Source organism: Oncorhynchus clarkii, chromosome 30 (assembly GCF_045791955.1).
Source record: "Oncorhynchus clarkii lewisi isolate Uvic-CL-2024 chromosome 30, UVic_Ocla_1.0, whole genome shotgun sequence".
In the NCBI taxonomy this organism is placed as follows: Eukaryota; Metazoa; Chordata; class Actinopteri; order Salmoniformes; family Salmonidae; genus Oncorhynchus; species Oncorhynchus clarkii.
The window spans coordinates 28,217,081-28,232,053 of NC_092176.1; the positions used below are offsets into that span (position 1 = coordinate 28,217,081).

The window sequence follows — 14,973 nt, forward strand, 5'->3', positions numbered from 1 at the left end:
TAGTTTTAAACTACTGGTCTTATGGATTGAATAGTACACATATTAGTTCCTTCTCGTAGCCTGGTGGAACCAGTCTGATTCCTCCATTTTACCATTCTGTTTTACTGCACGTATCAAGTGAAATAGAATGGTGAGAACACAGGATCAGGTTAGTTCCACCAGGCTAGACTACTTCCTCTGGCCTAGACATGCTGAGTGAGGATGATGTATGCACCTCTCTCTCTGACAGACAGTCAGACGGACAGTGCCATGGAATAGTGCCCAACTAGGCCCAGGGTAAACACAGCACTGGGCTGGGCAGTATGCCATGGTGCCACACCACTGTTTAATGCATCTGTTGAAAGAAGGTGTATTTGAGTGGCGTAGACTCATTTTACTGGCCAGAGTTCTGAACTCTGTTTGACACAGCTGTCCTTACCGTTCTGATCCAGCTTCAGCACATATCAGAGTCCAAAACGTGTACACAGCAGTGTTCTAGGTTAGAGTATTGGACCGTTAACCTTCATACCTTTCAAATTCTCAGCACGGCTCAGGCAATTTCTCCAAGTGTTAACACATCCAGATGAATAGTGGAAGACTATGTGGAGCAGCGTTGGTTGGGAATTGTGGAGGTGCACGTTTGACCTGTGGTACCCCCTCGGATGGTGGTCTCAGAGCCATGTACCTGTCACACGCCGGACTCTGAATTACACTTTCATCTTTCTATTAGAGGCTTTTTCTTCTGACTCCCTTCAGGGTTATTCAATATGTTTTTGTATTACAGAGAAATCATGGGGGAAAACATATAGATTTAATATAGACCTACATTTATTCCCTGTAATTCACATTTTTACATTAATAGATTACTTCTTCATAGACTGAATGAGGCTACTTGCTCAAATTACTGTCAAACTATTGTCATATAGGACCATGCCTCTCCTGTATTAGAGGATAATAACCTATTACGTTTCCTTCCCTAACAGTGTTGTTTGTTTGTCCTCAGTGTGTGGAGATGTCCACGGACAGTTCTTTGACCTAATGAAGCTGTTTGAAGTTGGTGGCTTGCCCAGCAACACACGCTATCTCTTCCTCGGAGACTACGTAGACCGAGGCTACTTCAGTATCGAAGTGAGTTTACCCTACTGCCCCAATTCCCTCTATCCTTAAGTCTACCAATGAAAAAGGAGAATCTAAATTTGTTTGGCGGGGGAAGAGTGAATAAATAGCTGGGAGTCATTGGGGGATCAGGGTTGGCGACTGCCTGGTGAGTATTAGAGACCACTCAACATGAGAGGGCAAAAGCGATTGGCCCTATTTTAAATCCTGCAGCAGGAGGAAATTCCCTGTCTTGAGTTTGAAGGCGAGCAGTGCGGCGGAGGCATTTAACATTGGAATGGTTGTCTGGGCCTGCTGGACTGGTGTGCCATGTTTAATTAAAAGGTTGACTCAGTGAGATGTTGCCACGAGCAGTATTGCAGATATTGAGATGAGCGTAATGCACGAGATGCTCTCTCTCTCAGGCCCAGGGAGGGACGGACACCCGCTCTGCTCTCACTAAGCATTATGTCATGTCGGAAGTTGCTTAGAGCCAAGAGCGCTAAGTCTTTTGTTACATCACATAGTCAAAACCTTAATTTTAGCTGCCATCTCAGTTTATGGTCATAAGTCTGTGGCTCCCCACAAGGCAGAGCATGTGAATTGGGTCAGTGTCCCCTACTTCAGCTAGATTGTGTGTAGACCACAGAAACAGCCTGGATTCTATTTCTATGGTGTAGCCTAAGTTGTTTTCGTCCAAGTAGGAATGATTATGTGTCTGTTTTTCTGTGCGAGGAGACTGGCTCTCATGCTAGCTAAGTCTAAGGCCCTTTGCTGCCTTCATGCCAGCCTCTCACTCAGCCATCTGTCTCTGTATAATGTCTGCTAGACACACAGAGATGGCCCTGCCAAGCCCTCTTCAGACCATATTGCCTTAAACACAGCCGAGAGAGAGAGATTTCTTTAACAGTCATTGTCGTCATCATGGACATCTCAAATGGGTTCTCTGTCTGCTGCTTTCCTGTGCTTTCTGAATGGTCATCATGGTTACTGCATGATTTAGTTTGAAATGTGAGTGGGAAGTGAACATTTCAGTCTAGGAGCCAGTGTCATGTAAAGTGAATGGAAGCATTTTCACTTTTGAGTAGATGGAGAGCATTTAAATAATGAATTTTACAGCCAGTAATGAGAAGAGCAGCGTGTGGATGATTTTAGCCCTAAATTGGTACCAGACAGAGTGGAAACCTGGATCCACACAGCAGAGTGGATTGGTCCACAGGCTACAGGGCTGGGCTGGCTGGGTTTTGAACTAGGGCTGTGAGGGGGTTAAATGGAAGTGCCAACAGGGCCATAGTGCCCTATTGGCTAACTGGGCCAAGCATTGATCAGCTCCGGCTGTGGAGGTCTTTTGATGGGAGGCGGTGGGTGAAATGCCATAGATGAAAAGGTGTCGGTGAAAGAGAATAGGGAATGACAGGTAGAGTCAAACACTGAGGGAGCTTTCCGGACAGGTGACTCCTGGGGCATTGAACTATTCTGACTGAAATGTTGTCCTCCCCCTCATAACCCAGGCAGGTGACACCTCTAGAAGCACCATGGAGGGATGTGCTTGTACAAATCAAGGCTCATTCCACTTCCAAAATGTCAGAAACACTTAGCTAGTGTGTAGTCAAGCATGCAGTGTTTATTGTTCACTTGATTCTCACTTTACAACCTGGAAACCAGTGGCAAGGGTTACTCAATGGACTATCCTGGTTAAATAAATACTAATGAAATGACTCCATGTGCTCTCTGTTACACATCATATATAGGTTCGTAATGATAACCAACTGTGTCTTAGTGTAGGGGTAAGGAGGAGGGTACTGTCAGTGCCTTTCTCTCCTAGAAGGACTGGCAGAGAGAAGCTGTATTTGCTGTGCTGCATAGATTAAACCAGTGTGTTAACTAGGCCAGTAATGGGATCTACCATTGGTCGAAGGCCAAAGGTGGACGAAAGGGGACCGACGCACAGCTCAATTAATGTATAGGTGGTACCGTCCAAAATGTCACGTTATTTCCTAATGTAGTGCACTACTTTTGACCAGGGCTCATAGGGCTCTGGTCAATATTTGTGCACTACATGGGGAAAGTGGCGCAGTGGTCTAAGACTGCATCTCAGTGCTAGAGGTGTCACTACAGACAACCTGGTTCGAATCCAGGCTGTATCACAACCGGCCGTGATTGGGAGTCCCATAGGGCGGCACACAATTGGCCCAGTGTCGTCTGAGTTTGGCCGGTGTAGGCCGTCATTGTAAATAAGAATTTGTTCTTAATGGACCTGCCTAGTTAAATAAAGGTACATAAAAAATAGGTGCCATTTGGACGTACTATGTGAGATCTATCTACCCCACTGAATTAATCTCCATCCACCTCAGTATAATCCTCCCAATGGAACTCTGAATGGAAGCAGCCAGGCACTTAGGCCCTATCCCCCACATCCCCCAGCCAATGTACACCCAGATTGATTTTTGATTCAACGGAGCTGGGCTTAGAAACCTGTGTATTCCAGTTCCCTATGATGGCCAAGCACACAGAGCCACTCTGGAATCTCACACAAAGGAGGATAGGCTATACAAGGAAAGGGGATCTCAATGCAGTTACCTTGGTAACGGAAAGATTGACTTTATCCTCTCACAGAAAGTAGGTAGCATTACCATTTCAGGCTGGCGATTTGCTCGGGGGTCTAAATTGAGCATGTGTGAGCAATCCATTTTATTCTTTGCCTCTACGTCTCATTTCTTCCTCTTTGATACAGGAAAGTGCTCTCACCTATGGACCCCCCCTCCCCCCAGGCAGCACACGTCTAGCTCAGGCTGAGGTGAAGTGTGTGTCGACTGTTGAGGCGAGGGAGGTAGCAGCCACTCGTGTCTGACACACAATGTGCTGTTCTGCTGCCTTTGTCTGCCTCCCCCGCTCAGCTCAGCTCAGCTCAGCTCAAGGCTCCAACAGGCAGTCTGACTGAAAGAGGGAGCAAGAGAGAGAGAGAACACAGGAGGAGTGCTCTTCTCATTTAAACGCCTGGTCCCTTCAGCCTCCACCATCCACTCACACTAGAGGTCCTTTCACCAACTACTGCTCCCCTCTTCACCCTGGCACCCTCCCTGGCCTGAACCTCTCCTCATGGTCAGCCAGCCCCCTAGCCTGGTCCCAGATTGGTTTGTGCTCTTGCCAACTCTTTGCGTTCATTGTCAAGCCATGTTTGGCATGATGGCACAAAGACTGACACTCAGGTTACCATCTCAGCTCCATAACACTTTGTCCGTCCTAGAAATTAGGATTCAAGGGTAGCGTAATGCTCCCTCCCCACACCTCTCGCTTCCATTGTCTGTTATTAGTGTATCATATGAATGCACACCTGCTGGCCTTGGTTACCTCGGCACGCTGTTCTCAGGATTTAATGTAGGGCTCTGGTTGTGCTCCTGGCTGTATGTTTATTCTGAAGAGGAGGACTGGGGGCTGAGAGAAAGACTGAAAGTGGCAAGCCAAGTGGAGACTGAGTGCTGCTACCTTGTCTGTCTGGGGGTGGAAGGGGAAGCAGCCTCATTTGGATTGTAAATGCTGCCAGCTTTTCATATTGTTGTCGCACATTAAATGCGTACTAGACTCTTTGGGTCCAGCATCAAAGAGTGTCTGGGGATAAATTAATTTTTATTGAATCTGGTGGGTGGTTTTTGTCCCCCAATGAGTGCCCTAAACGGGGAGAGAGAAAAATGGTCTGTTGCTTTTTGGAGGAGGTCAGTTTCAATGTGCTGTTTTTCTTCTCTGTGTACTGTAGACACAAGACATCTGGTTAGTTGAAGAGCTGGCTTTGGCTGCATCTTATTTGGCTGGATCATATGTTTTAACTAGGATTGCAAAGGGAAGTTACTTTCAAGGTTTACCAGTAAACTACCAGAGTTTGGTAACTTTCAAGGAATTCATGGAATTTCACGTCATCTAGTGGCCTTTTTGGGTACTTCAGATTATCACAGGTGTCTATCTCTGGCCCTTTGTGTGGCCTTATCACGTGTTAAATATATAAAACAAGATTTTACAATATAATAAAACAAATCTGTAAAATATTATTCTGAATAATAACCCATCAACTTAGTGAATACCATTAGTGTTTAATAGGAGTGTTTCAACATGAAATCCCCCTTGCGTTAATGCAGAATTCTGTGTTTATAACACAGGGGAAAAAATAACCCATAAGAAATATCTTACTGTGTTTTTAAAATGCGCATCTAAAATGCTCCTTATTGTCATTTCTGTTCGGTATCAGATTCATTTTGAGCTTCCATTACACGTGTAACGTTTGGAAATGTAGCTGGCTACATTCTTTCTATGATCAACTTTAGAAACATCATTTTTGCATTAAAAAAAATACCTTGCTTTTTCATTGTAAGTTAATTTACTTGTGTAGCTGCCAGCCAAATAGCGTTCTGCTTCTGCTGTCATCTGATGAAAATGAATAGATTTTCTGCCGTATATGTTGCACTAATGTATTTCCTGTGAAGGAGAACTATAGTTGCACGCCCCTGATCACTCTGTTGAAGCAAGTAAACACTTGATTTTCAATGTAAAATGCAGGTGAGGTCTGCTTTTTGAAAATTGAGATTTCTGAAGTGTATTGCGACCCCTTACGCACTTGTGTATTTTACTAGCCATGTCAATGTCTTGTAATTGTTTTGATGCCAAACTGGTGGCAGTTGTGGAAAAAGTCCAAAGTTGGAAGCGTTGCAGAGTTAATTAAAAATAATTCCAATTGTTTATTAATGCTTTTTTCATTAAGGCTATTTTCTCTTTAACCATATGGTTTATCTACTAAACTTAATAATATTGCTGTGGGGGCTGCGTTAAGTCAATTATAGCTATATAGAAATGTAAGATGTCAAATAAATGATATCCAGCTCAGGGCTCCAGCTATGTATTTGGTTTGCTAACTTCTTGGTTATATCAGAGACATTCAATCCCCTCCTGGATCAAGATCCCTGTTGCCTAAATTGTTTTGCGCTTCAAAGAAATAGTGCCCCGTTTGGTAATACCGTATACCCCCGGTATGGTACAGAAACGGCATGACTGCATGGATACCACCCAACCCCACTGTATAGTGATTTGTAATTCATTTAGGGCATTCAAGATCTATGCAGGCTTTGTGTTATTGAATTACATGCCTTGTCCCCCTCTCTCTCTCACTGTCTTTCCTTCCCTCCGCAGTGTGTGCTATACCTCTGGTCACTCAAGATCAATCACCCGACCACACTCTTCCTCCTGCGAGGGAACCACGAGTGCCGGCACCTCACAGAGTACTTCACCTTCAAACAGGAATGTAAGTACTGTCACTGCAGCACGGCAGGTCACACCAATGAGGACAAGCCTAATGTGATGTAACACTGCAGGGTACTACTTAGGGATCAAAGGACCTATCCAACCTAGAGTAGCAGACCTGGCTCTTCTCTGCAAACAGATGGCGCCTAAAGTACATGCTTAAAGGGGACCTTCTTCCCCCTAGCTTTGATGCCTATTGCTGCTCTTAGTGCAGTTGTATTTGTGGCTGATGAGCTTGGCAACCGATCAGTGATAGACAGACACCAGGATCAGGAAGCCTGTCAGTCAGTCATCAGATGTAACGTCTCATCATTCAGATGTCTTCATCCATGCATAGAGGCCATTTCTCCTATTCAAGGTACAGACAGAAAGTGAGCTGCAGAGGCATGAAGAGCAGCCAGCCATGTTGTTATTCAGACAGTTAAACACAGAGCTGACACACCCACAATGTGTTTATAGAGGTGGTAGGTAGGTATGTGTGTGTGTGGCATTGCATTCAAGTGGCAGCACAGGTGTGAGGCAATAGTATGCAAATATCGGCAAAGAAACAAACCCCACTTTGGCAAAAAGGACAGGAAAGACTGCCACAACATTGGCAAATAGCATTTAATTGGCAAACACCCATTGGAAAGAAAGATGCTTGTCTAATTTGTTCATAATGAAAGCACTCGGAAGCATGCATTTAAACTAATTGAGCAACGCCAGGCAGGCAGAGGCAGTTTACATGACTGATCCGTGTTTCCCTTCTCTTCAGGATGAAAGTAAAACAAAGGGTCTGAAAATGTCTAGTAATATGCTTCCTGGGTCGTTAAAATTTTCTCCAGGTGTTGTGAGATCTGATCCTTTGAAAAAGATGACTTGGAACGCCATGTGAGTGTGTGTGTGTTTCTCAGGCATTTTGAGAAGCGATGGGTGACCGTTCTAAGACAGTGTGCGTCCCAAATTGCATCATATTACCTATAGTGGAATAGGGCATGGTTTCCCAAACTCAGTCCCAGTGTTTTTGTTTCTAAAGCCTGGTCTGGTTGCTACGGCAACACTGTGATCCACCCTGAACAACCCCAATGGGCACACACACCACATTTCAAGTGGATAATTGGGTAATATTTGGTTGAGACATTGATCAATGAGAGAACCTATATTCACCCACTCAAAAAGACAGCCAAAAGTGTGTTGAATTTCCGATGCGTTATCGCAATTTTTTTTGCAACCATCTAAAAGCACAACCAAATTCCAATGTCTGTTTTTTGGTTTAGTTGTCACCCCTATGCAACACTGCATTGCACTTTCAACTATTTAAAAGCACAGGAAATTAGAATACACTGTCAGATATTTTATTTATTTATACAAAATATTAATATGTTATCACTGTGATTCATTGAATAGCAGAACCAAATTACCTTGATTGCAGTTAACATTACATTACATTACAAGTACATGGTGCAAGTGTACTTAATACAGTGGGGCAAAAAAGTATTTAGTCAGCCACCAATTTTGCAAGTTCTCCCACTTAAAAAGATGAGGCCTGTAATTTTCATCATAGGTACACTTCAACTATGACAGACAAAATGAGAATTTTTTTTCCAGAAAATCACATTGTAGGAATTTTAATGAATTTATTTGCAAATTATGGTGGAAAATAAGTATTTGGTCACCTACAAACAAGCAAGATTTCTGGCTCTCACAGACCTGTAAGAGGCTCCTTTAAGAGGCTCCTCTGTCCTCCACTCGTTACCTGTATTAATGGCACCTGTTTGAACTTGTTATCAGTATAAAAGACACCTGTCCACAACCTCAAACAGTCACACTCCAAACTCCACTATGGCCAAGACCAAAGAGTTGTCAAAGGACACCAGAAACAAAATTGTAGACCTGCACCAGGCTGGGAAGACTGAATCTGCAATAGTTAAGCAGCTTGGTTTGAAGAAATCAACTGTGGGAGCAATTATTAGGAAATGGAAGACATACAAGACCACTGATAATCTCCCTCGATCTGGGGCTCCACGCAAGATCTCACCCCGTGGGGTCAAAATGATCACAAGAACGGTGAGCAAAAATCCCAGAACCACACGGGGGGACCTAGTGAATGACCTGCAGAGAGCTGGGACCAAAGTAACAAAGCCTACCATCAGTAACACACTACGCCGCCAGGGACTCGAATCCTGCAGTGCCAGACGTGTCCCCCTGCTTAAGCCAGTACATGTCCAGGCCCGTCTGAAGTTTGCTAGAGAGCATTTGGATGATCCAGAAGAAGATTTGGAGAATGTCATATGGTCAGATGAAACCAAAATATAACTTTTTGGTAAAAACTCAACTCGTCGTGTTTGGAGGACAAGGAATGCTGAGTTGCATCCAAAGAACACCATACCTACTGTGAAGCATGGGGGTGGAAACATGATGCTTTGGGGCTGTTTTTCTGCAAAGGGACCAGGACGACTGATCCGTGTAAAGGAAAGAATGAATGGGGCCATGTATCGTGAGATTTTGAGTGAAAACCTCCTTCCATCAGCAAAGGCATTAAAGATGAAACGTGGCTGGGTCTTTCAGCATGACAATGATCCCAAACACACCGCCAGGGCAACGAAGGAGTGGCTTCGTAAGAAGCATTTCAAGGTCCTGGAGTGGCCTAACCAGTCTCCAGATCTCAACCCCATAGAAAATCTTTGGAGGGAGTTAAAAGTCCATGTTGCCCAGCAACAGCCCCAAAACATCACTGCTCTAGAGGAGATCTGCATGGCGGAATGGGCCAAAATACCAGCAACAGTGTGCGAAAACCTTGTGAAGACTTACAGAAAACGTTTGACCTCTGTCATTGCCAACAAAGGGTATATAACAAAGTATTGAGAAACTTTTGTTATTGACCAAATACTTATTTTCCACCATAATTTGCAAATAAATTCATTAAAAATCCTACGATGTAATTTTCTGGATTTTTTCTCGTTTTGTCTGTCATAGTTGAAGTGTACCTATAATGAAAATTACAGGCCTCTCATCTTTTTAAGTGGGAGAACTTGGACAATTGGTGGCTGACTAAATACTTTTTTGCCCCACTGTAGGCAATTTTTGTACTTCAAAAATTATATTGAATTGTTTAGTTATCAATGCAACTAGGGTTGGGCTGTATCCAGATTTTCATATCGTCATACCATCCTTCTCTCACGTTGGATTTACGGTATTACTAGTTTAATACAGAAGGGGGCACCAAGAAAAGCCCATTGGGTGTCTATTACCAGAATGCTAACAAAATTAGCGAATTTCCATGGAGGCTGCTTGCTAAATATGCTAAACAAGCACAAACGAAGATAATGTAATTGCAAAGACCAGCAATCCAGCTCATAAAGAAAGAGTACCAATCAAATGTTTGGAGACATCTACTCATGCAAGGGTTTTTCTATATTTTTACTCTTTTCTACGTAGTAGAATAATAGTTAAGTCATCAACACACATGGAATCATAACACACTAAAAAGTGTTAAACAAATCCAAATGTTTTCTATATTTGAGATTCTTCAAATAGCCACCCTTTGCCTTGACAGCTTTGCACATGCTTGTCAGTCTCACAACCAGCTTCACCTGGAATGCTTTTCCAACATTGAAGGAGTTCCCACATATGCGGAGCACTTTTTGGTTGCTTTTCCTTCACTCTGTGGTCCAACTCATCCCAAACCATCTCAATTGGGTTGAGGTTGGGTGATTGTGGAGGCCAGGTCATCTGATGCAGCACTCAATCACTCTCTTCCTTGGTCAAATAGCCATTACACAGCCTGGAGGTCCTGTTGAAAAATAAATGATAGTCCCACTAAGCCCAAACCATATGCTGGTTAAGTGTGCCTTGAATTCTACATAAATCTCAGACAGTATCACCAGCAAAGCACCATCACACCACATGCTTCATGGTGGGAACTACACATACAGAGATCATCCGTTCACCTACTCTGCATCTCACAAAGACATGGCTGTTGGAACCAAAAATCTCAAATTTGGACTCCAGACCAATAAACAAATTTCCATCGGTCTAATGACCATTGCTCGTGTTTCTTGGCCTAAGCAAGTCTCTTATTGGTGTCCTTTAGTAGTGGTTTCTTTGCAGTTATTCGACCGTGAAGGCCTGATTCACAGTCTACTCTGAACAGTTTATGTTGAGATGTCTGTTACTTGAACACTGAAGCATTTATTTGGGCTGCAATTTCTGAGGCTGTCAACTTTAATCAACCTATCCTCTGCAGCAGAGGTAACTCTGGATCTTCCTTTCCTGTGGTGGTGGTCCTCATGAGAGCCAGTTTCAACATAGAGCTTGATGGTTTTTGTGACTGCATTTGAAGAAACTTTCAAAGTTCTTGACATTTTCTGCATTGACTGACCATGTCTTAAAGTAGTGATGGACTGTCGTTTCTCTTTGCTTATTTGAGCTGGTCTTGCCATAATATGGACTTGGTCTTTTACCAAATAGCTATTTTCTGTTTACCACCCCTACCTTGTCACAACACAACTGATTGGCTCAAATGAATTAAGAAGGAATTAAATTCCACAAATGAACTTAACAAGGCACACCTGTTAATCGAAATGTATTCCAGGTGACTACCTCGTGAAGCTGGTTGAGAGAATGTCAAGAGTGTGCAAAGCTGTCATCAAGGCAAAGGGTGGATACTTTGAAGAATCTCAAATATAAAATATATTTGGATTTACCACTTATTTTTGGTTACTAAATGATTCCGTGTGTTATTTCATAGTTTTGATATCTTCACTATTATTCTACAATGTCAAAAAATAAAGAAAAACCCTTGAATGTGTAGGTGTCCAAACTTTTGACTGGTAGTGTGTGTGAGCCGCCCATGCCTAAACGCAACCAAATATCAGCATTTTGAAGGAGATTTATCTTCTACTTGAATAGTTCCATCTGTGCCGCTGACTTAGTCTGGCTTTAATTAAAGTTTGCCTACAAATTAACAATTGATATGTTGGATTCATCTTAACCAAACATCTACATAAAAAAATGGTACTAAATCAAACTTTAAATGCACTTTAAATAACGTTTTTAATATGATTGAGTCCTATTATTGAACATAGATTTTTGGTTGAGATGGAGATGTGACTCCAACACATCAATTATTAATTTTATAGACCAACTGAAATTAAAGCCAGACTTAAGTCAGTGGCACAGATGGAACTATCCAAGCAGAAGATGCATCTCCTTCAAATGTTGTTATTTGGTTGACAACCAAACACAATTCCATATCATCCCATTTAAAATCATCCAGTGCGTAATACCCTGGGCCTATTGTATTGTTTATTTTTAGTTGAATTCTGAGTGAATTGAAATAATAGCCGTTGATGACTGCAAATGCTATATAGTCCGAAATATGATCATTATGCTATGTGAGTGAAATTTATGGTCACATTTTAACCATAAACCATTGCCCATTGGAATGACATTTGTAACAACCGTGAATATATTTTGTTTAAGTGGTGATCTCTCAACAATCATTCTCACGATAGCACATTGGTAATAGTCAGTGACAAATACTATAGCTAAGCAGGGCTTGGTTAAAACCCTGGAAGGTAGACCAAGGGTAGTTATAGATCAATTCTCCAGTAGGAGGTGCTGCCCATCCTATAGTATTTTTTTTCTGATTGGAGATATAACCTTGAAGATCTTGTTTTTAAAGGTACAAATTCAACTTTTTATACAACGTTTGTCAACGTTGAAATTTGGTTACCATGATATAATCCTGTGGTTGAAATTTCAACAAGTTTGACTTTTTTCAAATGTGATGTTTTTTCAATGTAGATTCCAAGTCACAATACGTGGACAAATTACACTGAAGCAACGTTGAGTCAACCAGATTTTGAGCAGTTGGTTATTAGCGCTCCTCTCCGGAAGTCAGCCAGAAGCTCATGTGACTGACAACAGTTTAGCTATGGGATCCTTCGGCATAGAGCTAGGCAATATGGCCTGAAAATTATATCTAGATTTTGTTTTCAAACTTATGGCTGATTTTTCACAATTTATCTCAATTGTTGTTTTTTTAAGTGTTGTACAATTAAAGGTAAATTACACTGCGTTTCAAACAGTCGGCAATCATCAAGTTAATTCAAGGCTTGTGAAGTTTTACCTAAGCTAAATAAGCCTTCCACAACCATATGACCCACTAATAATTTAATTTTATCAAAGTAGTTAAAAAAAAAAAATCTGCAATCACTCATCTGGCTTTCAAGTATCTCTGTGAAAAATGCAAATTTAAGTAGAACCATGCATAATGCACATTCACTAATAATGACTCACTTCTTGAAGCAGGCATTAGGCTGTAGAAAATGAACTCAGGCCTCAACAATCTCTCAAGCCGACGTGATAGTGATTAGCCAGCTAATCTTTGTATTTCAAGTTTAGCCAACTTGGATCTATTTGCTAGCTAACAAGGTTGAATTGTTACGAACACACCCTTCTATCTCCAACTGGTTGAAAAGCATGTTAGACTGTCCACTTTGTTCAGATGTTGAAATCAAGTGGCTTAACTTATTTCTCAGAATGAGAACAAGTTGGTAATTCCTTATATACTTGTGTTTTATGCTTATTGCACACTTTATAAAACACAAACTAGACCGGTAGCATGACAGTCTTTGCCTAAAATACTGCTAGCAGCACATGGTACCGCAGTAGGGCACACGACAAACTGAGCATTAATTTTCCAGAATCAATATGCATTGATACTCTTGTTTTAGTAGTGTCTGCTCTACGCACAATTTGAGTAGTTGAGACAACTTTTCTAACGATAGCCTTTTTAATATCTCTTACAGTAAAATAATGTCTCAATGTGTTTTGGTGTCCATATGACTGACTCTGTTGGACCAAACCTCCGACGCAAATAGCAAGTTGAAACTGCTTGTCAAAGAGGAAGATGGAATCTCTCAACTTTGTTGCTGTGCGAGGCAGGGGGAGGGGGCTCTTGATGTGTGTGTGTGTAAACCGTAGAGTAAGTGGCGAAGCGAGAGGTTTCACTCTTGCTAAAACTGAGACTTGCATCTTGTCATTGTATACAAATCTCTGGTGTAAATGAGAAGACTCAGAAGAGCGAAGGAGACGAGACCAAAAATACAGCATGAGAACAAGCGGACAAACGCTCATAAAAACAAAAAAATAACAAACCTCGATTCTTGCGATAGGTGTTTTGAAATATCGCACAAAAACATACATTCTAATTAATTTGATATTTTGCCCAGCCCTACTTGGGCAGATGAATGGCTTTAACTTGATCGCCAAAATCTTTAACAGTAGATTCAATTAGATGGGCTATAGCCAAGGCCCTAGTATTTAAAATACTTGTTCTGGTTTGTCATTCAGCCTTTGGGTTAGTGTAAGGCTAGTGCAAGACTGAGGAATTCCCTTATGTGCGCCTAGACAGGCCTCTCCATTCGCTACTTTAGAATAGTTTGAATGCTTCTCTCTCTCAATCATGGTACTCACTGATTATCTTGCTTTCCTTGGACTCTCAATGATAGTGGCCCCTGTCCAGCACTAAGCATTTTAATTTAAGGTATTTTTTGGACTAGTTAATGAGAGAGGAAGGGAGGTTTGTTGTTAGGCAGAACTAACTGCTCCTAATTTACTGGCCTAATAAGAAACACGGCCGTTCTCTCGCCTTATATGGACTTCACTTCCTCAACAGTCAGTCAGTTAATCTGACCTGTGGTAAGTGTTGTGCAAGACAAGTTACACTGAAAGTTCACCAGCATCTGAAGTAAAGAAGCTTAAGCAATTATCCAGGAAGACACAACATCCGCTGCAATGTAGCCAGTAACTGTTAAGATAGTGGTTAAACATATGTAGGTTACTAGTCCCAAATGGCCAGTGTGAAGTATGTGCCGCCACTACATGTATGCTGTTGCTACTAAAGGCTGACAAACAAAACAACGAAACCCTCTGAAATACTAGGCTGTAGCTAATTGATTCTACTTCCTACTAAGTTATTTTGGCATGTAGACACGGTTAGTTTGACCTCTGTGACAATTGAATGTGGTACTGTCTCATCAAGTGTTTAACTAGCGCTAGTAGTTTCTCTCAGAAAGCAATTGTGAAGTTGTCTCACCTGTTCCATATTTAGGTAAGATTAAGTACTCTGAGCGCGTGTATGATGCCTGCATGGACGCCTTTGACTGCCTGCCCCTAGCTGCTCTTCTCAACCAACAGTTCCTGTGTGTACACGGCGGTCTCTCCCCAGAAATCAACTGCCTAGACGACATTAGGAAAGTAAGTTCACCTGGCACCTGATGAGAAAGTGGTGTTTGAGTCCACGTTTGCCTACAAAACCAAGTGTGGATACATTTGGTTGATTTTAATCAGTGATCGATCACTTGCGTGTGTGTGTGTGTGTGTGTGTGTGTGTGTGTGTGTGTGTGCATATGCACGCGCTCCACAGTTAGACAGGTTTAAGGAGCCTCCAGCTTTCGGCCCCATGTGTGACCTGATCTGGGCTGACCCAGGAGAGGACTACGGCAGCGAAAAGACAGCAGAACACTTCAACCACAACTCAGTGCGAGGCTGCTCCTACTTTTTCAGGTACGGTACTAGTTCAGCACAATGTGTCCAGTTTCAGATGTTTAAAAAAAATATTATAGT

The 14,973-nt window shown here is 42.2% G+C and overlaps 1 protein-coding gene across 6 annotated transcripts in view; it reads left to right on the top strand.

Annotated features, from left to right (window-relative positions):
- LOC139389736 (serine/threonine-protein phosphatase 2B catalytic subunit gamma isoform-like) overlaps positions 1-14,973 on the top strand; it is a 45,998-nt gene that overhangs the window by 13,273 nt on the left and 17,752 nt on the right. For all 6 annotated transcript variants that reach the window (XM_071136654.1, XM_071136653.1, XM_071136658.1 and 3 more), the window contains exons 3-6: positions 983-1,107; positions 6,250-6,361; positions 14,459-14,604; positions 14,774-14,913. In XM_071136654.1, the coding sequence (XP_070992755.1) occupies positions 983-1,107; positions 6,250-6,361; positions 14,459-14,604; positions 14,774-14,913 (523 nt within the window). The remainder of the gene's footprint in view (positions 1-982; positions 1,108-6,249; positions 6,362-14,458; positions 14,605-14,773; positions 14,914-14,973) is intronic.